A 10,270-nucleotide genomic window follows, 5' to 3' on the forward strand; every position below is an offset into this window, starting at 1 on the left:
ATAATTGCATCTCGGCGACAAAAATGAACACGCAAAGAAGTGAAAATATAAGAGACAACACCTGACCTTGGATGGCTTCAAACTCCACGGAGTACATTGGGTCAAGGAGGTTCACCTCCTTCTCCTGATCATGCCTGTACAGTTCCCCAAAGAGAAGCAGGCTCTCGTCTTCGTCCTTCCGCGCCGGAGCCGACGCGGGTGTGCCCCTCGCCATGCCGGAGAACCTCTTCATGTGCTCCATTCTTCAGGCGCTCAATGCAGGGAGCAGAGTAAACAGGCAAACTAAAGGTGCCGAGACACAGGGAGAGCAGGTACATACATGCATATATTGCATACAGTGACGGAAGCTTGCCTGAATAACAAAAGGCCAAAACTGTGCCGGCAATCCTGAAAGTTTCCCTGGAGCTCCACGCGATCTGCACAAATGCAACAAATATGTTGGCGAAAGGGACATCAAGATGCAGCCGAATGGAAAGTATTATTACATTACATTGGGCCGTACCGTTTCTTTCTCCTTGGGCTCCACATGGCACAAATTTGTTCAGTTTTGGCCCCTTCATAAAGGCCAACTGTAATTGCTTTCAGTGTGCCCCCATATAAAAACCATGCCCATAGTCGGCCGAGGCCGGGGATAAATCCGCAGCGACGACGAAAAAACAGGCTTTCACATGATATAATTCACATACAAAGAACAGAGTAGATGCAGAGAGAAGCAGGTTGCTGGTCTATGCAGAGCAGAAACAAGCATATCATGTCACTCACATTGTAGTACAGTGTCTACAGGGCCACTCACATTCACATGTAAATCATACACTTGTACGGCAACCAGTTTTAACTCCACAGTTGAGCGGTGTCGCTCCCAGATTAGTACACATCTCTGCCTGCAAAGTTCCGAAGTACTCTACGATTCTAGGCGACAAGAAGCCACTTCTAGACAGATTGTTGATTCAACACCCAGTAGTGGTGATCTCCACCAAATGGTGCGGATGTTGTCGCCGTTATTGTATATGTTTTTTCTCGAGGCCAATGACTAAGTTCACACCTTCCCTTTCTTCGACTCGTATGACTGCCTGATTGCATCCCAGAACGCAGGCATCGCCTCGGAGTCAGGAACTTCTTTGAATGACGGAAGATAGTTTAGGTCCACTATGACATGGTCTCCACTGCCCTCCTGAACCTGCGTATTCAAAGGCTATGTTTACAGTTCCGAAGTAGAATGCGCAACAACAAAAAGATAATGGTGACTGTAAGTGTTTCAGACTTCCAGTGGGACGAAGTTACTCTGTTTGTAGCTGTACCGACTACTAATAGCACAAACCATACAAGAATAAATACTTACAACAACATCAAATCCAAAAATTGTTAGTCCAAGTGATTCCTTTAACAATTTTGCAGCCTCTTCCACCACACCGATGTTCAGAGATTTGTTATCATGTACCCTGTTCAGCAGCAGCTGCTCCTTGGTAGCCACTGGAAGAGTCTTCAAACTGTGAAGCAAATTCAAATAATTTGGTACGGGAAGTACACTTTAGCAGATGAATGAAAAAGACATCCAACATCATGCCGAAAATATATACTTCCAAACTTTACCTATTAAACGTAAGAGGTTCATCCCCCGATGACGATTTTAGCAAATTTGCATTGGGCATTGAAGTTTTTACAGCATGAAAAACCTTGTCTCCAATTACATAAAATTTGTATATCTTGGACCCGTGATCAATGTATTCCTACATCACATAAATAAAACCTACACATCAGAATCTCCCGGTTGTTTCTGAAGATGAATCATCGCAAACGGTAGTTCACAGGTACAGATCTGCAGAGTGCATCAAGACTCAACACGGAATGCCTCATGAGTGTCAAAATTGAAGGAAAACACACAAGATGTGATTAATCGTCAAAACATATAATACATTAAGTGTATTATCAAATATGCCCATTTCCTTCCAAGGCACCTGCTATCAGAGAGGAAAAGGCAGAAAATTGTACCTGTAGAATAGCTGGAAGAGGCACACTAAGGTTGCTAAACTCTTCAATTTGGAAAACTAATGCCTGCAGACAACGATTTTTCATTTAGATGCATAATTCAAAAGAAAGCAAATAAAATTCCAAACTGAAAAGGGATCAAGTAGCACAATAAGTCAGCAAAACCATCTTCGTAGGAATGGTGACAAAAGGATATGATTGGAAATTAATATAATACCCGAACATTCAGTTGATGTAGAACTAAATACAAAGACAATAAGCTACCATATTGTGCGCATCAGCGACTCCACATGCTACTTGTGGCTTCACGATGAGTGGAAATGATAAATTAGCTTCTGCTAGTTGCTTCTGTAATTCACTGCCATTGAATTTTATGACCTGCATTGGAAAATAGCAAGAAAACTCAATAGTCAAGACAAAGCCGATTGTAGACAATAAAACAATGCAACATGCACTGCACATAAATGCTCTTCAGAAGTGCATGAAGACAGGAGTGTTTAATGATGGTAGATGTCAGTAACATACAGTACAAAAGCCATGAAGTCATACTTCTGCATAAGTGTAATTCAAATAAAAAGACCTTCAAAGAATGTGGTGCTCGGAGTTTGGGCCTTCCTTCAGAGCCAAGTTCTTGCAATCTAACTAGAATTTCTTGGATTTGCAGACGATCAAGCAACGGGGAAATATTTTTGAATGGATCAATGATGCAAAAATCAGGGTATTCTTCCATAAACCTGCTTAACAAAGAGGATGATAGTGAAAACAGAATGAGTATAATACTTCAACATATCAACCTAAGAAGTTTCTGTTACAAATTATATAAAGCAAGTTATCAGATGGTTGCTACTTGTTGCTAGAAGATACGAAAGTGAAAATCCACTAAATTACTTCTGTAATCGATTGTACCTTATAACTTCAGACATTCCTGCAGAAAATGAAATTCCCCTGGGAAAACTGATGGAGCAATTTGGATCAATGGTAATGATCTCATCCGTCATTTTGTGGAGGATTATGTCAACTTCTAGAAGTTGAGAGGCTAAAGGAAGTTCAAATGAGAGTGGGACAAAGATAAGTCCATTTTCACTAGGATAAATGGGAAATGCTCCTCTCTGCAAGCAACATAGGAATAATGATGTTCCAGCAGAGATCAAATATGTACTTAGTAACACATTATAGAAAACTTGCCTTGGCAAAGTCTTCCTCACGGGATGGTTTCATTGCATAGCCAACCATCAAAATAGATGAGCTAACTATTTCCTGGATGAAAGAACACATAATTTCGAATTTAGTGCACTACAACATCACAAGAAATATGACCAAGTAGACATGAATGACAATTTAACCTTTTTAATTAAAGTAGCCAAAGTGATAAGCAGCTCTTGAAGCTTGCCAATATTTACAACTCCAGAATCTTTTGTTCCACATTCACTATCTGGATCATAAGAAGAATATCAATAGCCCTCAAAGATAATATTAGCACCTCCTTCCAATATGTAAAACAGCATGGGCTACACAGCAGATATATCATTGATGAAGTCCTAACGCCAAACAGCTAGTTGGAAACAGCATGAGATGGACAATTAACATTTCTTCCTGATTTATGCTTACCTACAGCAATAACCTTCCAGTTGTGGCTCTCAAGTTCAGAAAATAGATCTTCATCAACTCTGGAAGTAGCATAAAAACAAGAACTCGTTCTGCTCCACTCTAACATCAACTCATTTAGTAAGTGATTCCCAGTTGGAGCAGGTAGTGATATATATCCAAAGGAGTTCAAGTCTGCTGTCATTTCAAGAAAGCCTGACTGATAAAAGCAACAGAGAAGCCCCGTGTAAGCGTATACTACCTTACGGAATGATGTAAAGCATTCACAAAACAATGCCTTCAGAAGAACGGGAATGTATGCCGCAAGCCAGCAATACCAGTTTTTTTCATTTCATATGGGAGGGTACAGATACTAGCGCAGTAAACTGAGGGTTATAAAATGTTTGGCCACAAATATTGCAAGTTTTAACCGCACAGCAGGATTTAGCAGAAGAAAACTTTGACAGACATCAAGAGTGATCAGTGCAACGGGAGCATCTGGAAATAAATCTAGCTGGATATATTGGTTCATCTGAAGTGATCATGCAAACACTTCTGTTTTAAGTATACTCAGCTCTGTATAGCCCTCATCGCGAATCATAAACAGTACAGTACAAGTATAACTGGGATGAATCAAACACAGTAACTTGAAAAAAAAAAGGTTCAGAAGGGGGTAGAGACAGATGTACCACAGTAGTTGGCATTTCCTCCGTATGGCAAATTGCCTGAAACAAAAGGAGCAAGAAGATGCAGTCAGTGGACTACAAGGTACTGGTATATCATAATAATTCATCTCAGAGCGCACGCGGTGAAGAGCCGGACTCATACCACGCCCAGATTGGAGTGGCGCAGCCGCCGCAGCAGCGCCTCCGCCCCGGGACGCAGCGTGGGCACCGGCGCGGCCTCCTGCGCCCCTGCACCGACGGGATCGAGGAGGAGGGACGCATCCAGCACCAGCCGCACAGGTCGCTCCATGGCCATGGCTGCGGGGTTCGGGTCTCTCTCTTCAGCTTTGGGTGTTGGGGCCGGACTTGGAGGAAGGAGAAGCTCCTGAGCGGTGGGGCCACGTGTGAGGAGGGCCAGGTGGGTCTTCCGGGCGCGTGGCAGACAGGTGGCGGGTCCTGGCGAAATGCGGAAAGCACCTTCTGCTTTTATTTTTTTTATTTTCATTCTTTAATAAGGGTGATAGTGGCTACTGGCTGGTGTTGCAGGGAATCCGGTGCACTGTGTCGAGGAAAACGGACGTACCGCGTACGTCCTCATTCTTTTTAAAAATATATATAAACGGCGGGCATTTCAACAAATCTGACAAACACCGATACAAATAAATATTAAAGACCCAAACAAAAAATAAATTTTACACCATTGTCCCTAAAGTCTTTCTATCTCCATCTTTCTTTGTCACCCTCATCATTGAAGAAATTGTCGTGAAAATGGAGCGAATGCAAAGACCACGTCATAGACTTCAGCAAAAATACATGCCACAAGATGCTATAGGAACTGCAGTAGAAATCTACTGCAAGATGCATGACAAGGCACATGCTTGAAGAATGTCGGCGAGGTTACTAAAGATCTATCGTAAAAAAAACCGACGCGAAGGGAGAAGAACAACCATCTTAGGCTAGAAGAAGAGAGGCACTCTTCCTTTTCAAAAGTCTTTGATGGCAGACTTTTCGGCTTCATTTGCAATATGAGGAGCACTCAAACATCATCCTCGATCAAGTACTCCACATATGCATATTCTTTCTAAAACCAAACTCCCACAGATGAAACGCAGGGAGGTGAGGCCAGCGTGTAGAACATAAGGGCATCTTCAACGCGGACCTCTAAATCGCACGCACCCGTCCGGACCAAGCGGAACAAACGTGATTCGCGACCCAAAAACTACTTTGATTACATCAAAGATTGCAGGCATCGAGCTAGGAACTTCTTTGACAACGGAAGACACTTTAGGTCCACTATGACATGGTCTTCGCCACCCTCTTGAACCTGCATATCGAACGTTGGGTTTTACATTTCTAAAGTAGAACACACGCCACACAAAGCAAGCAGTACACAACCGCCTTCTCCCCTAAGAAAAGCCTAGGGTTCCTTTGCATCCCGCCGGGCACCGCCGCCGGTCCGCGTGTATCCGGTGACCTTAGGGCCATTGCGGCGCGGTGGATCCCGGCCCTTGCCCGCGGGAGGGCTTTGTTATTTTCAGATGTTTCCTCCAGTTTCGTTAAGCTTTGTTTCCTATTCAGAAAGACGAGATGGTGGCGGTTTCCTAAAGATGGAATAAGGTTCGCCCCGCCTAGCCTCCGTCTTGGTGGTGTGTCGATCTAGCATCGTCGGTGGGCATGTGGATGCGTGTCTCCGACGAATCTGTCCTTAGTGGATTTGCTCGGATCTGGCCGTAGTTCGTTTACGTTCGTGTGTCTTTAGGTTAGATCCTTCCGATCTACGCTACTCTTCATCGGCAGTGATTGTTGTTCTGCTACGCTAGCCCTATGGGGTCTTAGCACGACAACTTCTCAACTGTCTATTACAACAAGTTTTGCACGGCTCCGGTGAGGGAGGGGCGATGACAGCGGCGCGCCTTCGGCACACTTAGGTGCTTGTAGTCATGGCTATGTGGTCTACGGATCTGGATGTAATTTTTATTATTTCTGACGTTCGTTACTGCCATGATTGAAGATGAATAGATTGACTTTTTCTCAGAAAAAATAGAGCACGCGCCATGAAAAGCTAATTGCGACCAAGTGTTCTAGATCTTGAGTGGGACAAAATGTTCAGTAGGCCGCTAATTAGAAAAAGAAGAATATTGAATGGGAAATACATGAAGGCATATTTTGCCTGCTAATTAGAAAAAGAAGAATATTGGACTCCTTTTCTTTTCCAGCCTAAATAATTTAATTGCCGCTAATCAACAAATTATCCAAGGGTAATATCATCCTAAATTGTCTAGGATTATGCGCCTTGATCATCATGCCCTTTATCGAGGGAAGGAGGGAAATAGATTAAGACATATTTTGCCCGCCATAGAGAAAAAGAAGAATATTGGACTTGTTTATGGGAGGCAAGCTGAACATAGATACGTAATGCGGTATGCACTGGTCCATGAGAAGCAGGGTCTGATCTGAGTGTGGATTTTTGGAGGCCGAACTCCAGTGAGCTCGGTATTTTGAAAAAAAAACGTATTCAAAAGTTTCAAAAAAATCTAAAAAAAATACCATGAAAACTTATATGTATTCTGCAAGAAGGTGTTAATTTTGTCGAAAAATGTTGTGATTTGTAGGCTGTACAAAAATAACAAATTTCTGGCCCGATAACAAAAATAAAAGGCCCATTAAAAATGCATATTTGTCTTTTTCCTGTACTCCACATGTAAACGTATAATACTGTGAAATTTTGCATATACATAGTATACATGTGCATGTGTGTTCAAAAAATAAATTTGGAATTTTTCACGCTCTAAAAAAATAAAAATTGAAAACGAGCTCACTGGAGCTCGGCCTCCGTTGGCATTTTTCCGGGTCTGATCTTCCCTTTTATTTCCTCTTTGAGTTATCAACCAATGGTATTACTAACGGGGAAGAGACACAAATCTATACGTCTGGTTGCCCCGATCGTTGCACGTATAAAGTGTTCAAGTCCTCAAGGCCATATATATAAGCGCACAAACCCGGGACATCAGATTCACCAAAGAAGCCAAACCTAGCAAGGGCCAGACAAGATGGCACGCGGACGCGGGTTCACGGGCTCCGACGCGCTGACGGCGCTCACCCACCGCCTCGCCGACCAGTTGTCGGTCACCAGGAAACGCTTTGTGATTTCAGGTGGGAGTGGGGTAAATGCTTTGTGATTTGTGAATGTCACGTGTCATTCATCAGGATGGGTCTCACCTGCTAATCCGTGAGACCTGGTCTTATAGAATTTTTTTCCCAGCAACGTCGCCTTCTCGCCGCTCTCTATCTACTCGGCTCTATCCCTGGTGGCCGCCGGGGCCCGCGGCGGCACCCTGGACGAGCTCCTCGCCGTCCTCGGCGCGAGCTCCCGCGACGAACTCGCCGCGAACGGCCGCTTCGTGGTGGAGCACGCGCTCGCCGACCGGTCGCCGTCGGGTGGGCCACGCGTCGCGTTCGCGTCCGGCGTGTGGCACGACGCGGGGCGGGCGCTGGAGCCGGCCTACAGGGAGGCCGTCGTCGCCTCCTACTTGGCCGAGATACGCGCCGTCGACTTCCGCAACAAGGTCAGTGTCTATGTCTCATCACGTCATATATAGTTTGTATCCATGAATCCATCCATGGAGATTGACTGATTGCTGTCGATCGGTGCAGGCGGAGGAGTCGAGGGAAGAGATCAACAAGTGGGTCGCGGCGGCCACGGGCAAGCTCATCGACTCGATCCTCCCCCCGGAGTCGGTGAGCGAGGACACGGCTGTGGTGCTCGCCAACGCCATCTACTTCAAGGGCAAGTGGGAGACGCCATTCAAGAAGAAGAACACCAAGGTGGAGCGGTTCTACCTCCTGGACGGGACCGCCGTCGACGCGCCCATGATGCGCACCGGGCGGAGCCAGTACGTCGAGGAGCACGACGGCTTCAAGGTGCTCCGGCTGCCGTACAGGTCCCAGGACCCCGGCGCCTCCAAGAAGCGGCCACGCTCACGCCAAAGCGGCACCTCATCCAGAGACAATCCTGCACCAATGCCGCGGTACTCCATGTGCGTCTTCCTGCCGGACGCGCGCGACGGCCTGTGGGACCTCGTCGGCAAGATCGCGTCCAGCCCGAGCTTCCTGCGCGACCACCTGCCGGAATATGAGGTCGATGTCGACGAGTTCCGCCTGCCCAAGTTCAAGGTCTCCTTCTACGGCAAGCTGTCCGGTGTGCTTCGGGACATGGGACTCGTGGCCGGCGTTCAAGGCCGACAAGGCTGACCTGACTGACATGGCGCCCGACGTCGAGGATGCCTCGGGGGAGCTAATAAAGCGGCTGGTGCTCAAAGACGTTTTCCACAGGGCGGTGGTCGAGGTGAACGAGGAAGGCACCGAGGCGGCCGCCGTCACCGTCTGAGAGGAGGAAGATGAATCGGCCTGTCAGCCCGTCGATTTCATCGCCGACCATCTGTTTGCCTTCTTTGTGATCGAGGAGGTGTCCGGTGCCGTCGTCTTCGCCGGCCATGTGCTTGATCCTACAAAACACCAAGACACATTATACGACGTGGATTAGAAACTCGACTATATTTTGTATCTCCAATAGCCACCCGCCAACTAATGACTCGAGCTTGTGAATTTTTATTTTTATTTTTATTTTGCGAAGATTGGGAGTTTAAACTGGATTCTCTATTCAAAGAGAGAAATGAGTAGGCTGATTTGGACTATTACTATTCATTGCTCCGAACCCCGATTTTTATCCGACGAGCAGAAATCACTCGAGGCCAAATCAAATGGCTAGAATCGCATCAAGCTTGAGATCGAACGGCCCAAAGTCTCTGAGACATGAGAGGATATCATATGAGCATGATAACTTAGAGTGTCTGTTGCGCACCCAGTCGTGTCAAAGGTGGACACAATTTCTTTTAATACAGTATATACCATCGAAGTTGCTCACATACACGAGCATATATACACTCATCCCTATAAGGCTATAATCAAACACACACATACACTACCTTCAATTGAGCACCTCTGAGAGAATGACCAGCACAACAGCTTAAGATTGATAAAGTCATCAAACGTATAAGCTATGGTAGAACGTATAGAGATTGAGGAATCGCACTCTCCCCTGGGGGTGCGTGGCTTCTCATTATATAGCATCGGTATTACATATACATGGTATATATGAAAGGGTAAGCTACAAACGTATATAACCTGGATTCTAACACCCTCCCTCAATCTTAACCTGTGTCAAGAAGGTTGAGATTGCGCCGACAAACTTCAAACAAAGGAAGTGGCAATGGCTTAGTGAAAATGTCCGCAAGTTGATCTTTAGATGAGATGAACTTGATTTGTAGTAGCTTTTGTGCAACTCGTTCCCTCACAAAATGAAAGTCAACTTCGATATGCTTCGTCCTTGCATGGAAGACAGGATTGGATGAAAGATATGTGGCTCCAATGTTATCTCACCATAGAGCTGGAGGTATGTCTTGAGGAATACCCAACTCTCGCAGTAAAGATTGTACCCAAATAAGTTCGGCCGTAGCATTAGCAACAGCTTTGTACTCAGCTTCTGTGCTACTCCGTGAAACGGTGGCTTGCTTGCGAGCATTCCAGGCGATCAAATTTGAACCAAAGAACACAGCATATCCCCCCGTAGATCGGCGATCATCAGGACATCCTGCCCAGTCTGCATCAGAGAAGGCAGACAACCCTCTAGAGGTGGTAGGCCGAAGATGTAAACCGAAGGAGGCAGTGAGACGAACATAACACATAATGCGTTTGACTGCAAACCAATGCGTGTGTACTGGCAGACACGGTTAACCGCAAAAGCAAGGTCCGGTCGAGTAATGGTAAGATACTGTAGTCCTCCAACAATACTGCGATACTTTGTAGCGTCATCAGAAGAGAGAAGCACACCAACATCAGCAGACAGCTTCTCAGTCACAGTCATGGGTGTGGTGACAGGCTTACATTTCAACATACCCGCACGCCGAAGGAGGTCCATAGAATATTTCTTCTGAGTGAGAGAGAGACCAGCAGCAGTATTAGTCACTTCTAAGCCC

At 45.7% G+C, this 10,270-nt stretch overlaps 1 protein-coding gene and 1 pseudogene across 1 annotated transcript in view; one reads left to right on the forward strand and one right to left on the reverse strand.

The window, feature by feature from the left end:
* LOC119302495 (inositol-tetrakisphosphate 1-kinase 6-like) overlaps positions 1 to 4,651 on the reverse strand; it is a 6,796-nt gene extending 2,145 nt beyond the window's left edge. The window contains exons 1-14 of the mRNA XM_037579527.1: positions 4,399 to 4,651; positions 4,260 to 4,295; positions 3,595 to 3,790; positions 3,330 to 3,418; positions 3,172 to 3,243; positions 2,893 to 3,095; positions 2,567 to 2,720; positions 2,251 to 2,364; positions 1,990 to 2,052; positions 1,591 to 1,727; positions 1,340 to 1,487; positions 1,043 to 1,177; positions 337 to 416; positions 67 to 242 (exon numbers count right to left, since the gene is read on the reverse strand). Coding sequence (XP_037435424.1) covers positions 67 to 242; positions 337 to 416; positions 1,043 to 1,177; positions 1,340 to 1,487; positions 1,591 to 1,727; positions 1,990 to 2,052; positions 2,251 to 2,364; positions 2,567 to 2,720; positions 2,893 to 3,095; positions 3,172 to 3,243; positions 3,330 to 3,418; positions 3,595 to 3,790; positions 4,260 to 4,295; positions 4,399 to 4,551 — 1,756 coding nt within the window. The 5' untranslated portion in view covers positions 4,552 to 4,651. The remainder of the gene's footprint in view (positions 1 to 66; positions 243 to 336; positions 417 to 1,042; positions 1,178 to 1,339; positions 1,488 to 1,590; positions 1,728 to 1,989; positions 2,053 to 2,250; positions 2,365 to 2,566; positions 2,721 to 2,892; positions 3,096 to 3,171; positions 3,244 to 3,329; positions 3,419 to 3,594; positions 3,791 to 4,259; positions 4,296 to 4,398) is intronic.
* Positions 4,652 to 7,285: 2,634 nt separating this feature from the next.
* LOC119299850 lies at positions 7,286 to 8,778 on the forward strand (annotated as a pseudogene).
* The last annotated feature ends 1,492 nt before the right edge of the window (positions 8,779 to 10,270 follow it).

The sequence above is a fragment of the Triticum dicoccoides genome, chromosome 5A, assembly GCF_002162155.2.
Source record: "Triticum dicoccoides isolate Atlit2015 ecotype Zavitan chromosome 5A, WEW_v2.0, whole genome shotgun sequence".
Lineage (NCBI taxonomy): Eukaryota > Viridiplantae > Streptophyta > Magnoliopsida > Poales > Poaceae > Triticum > Triticum dicoccoides.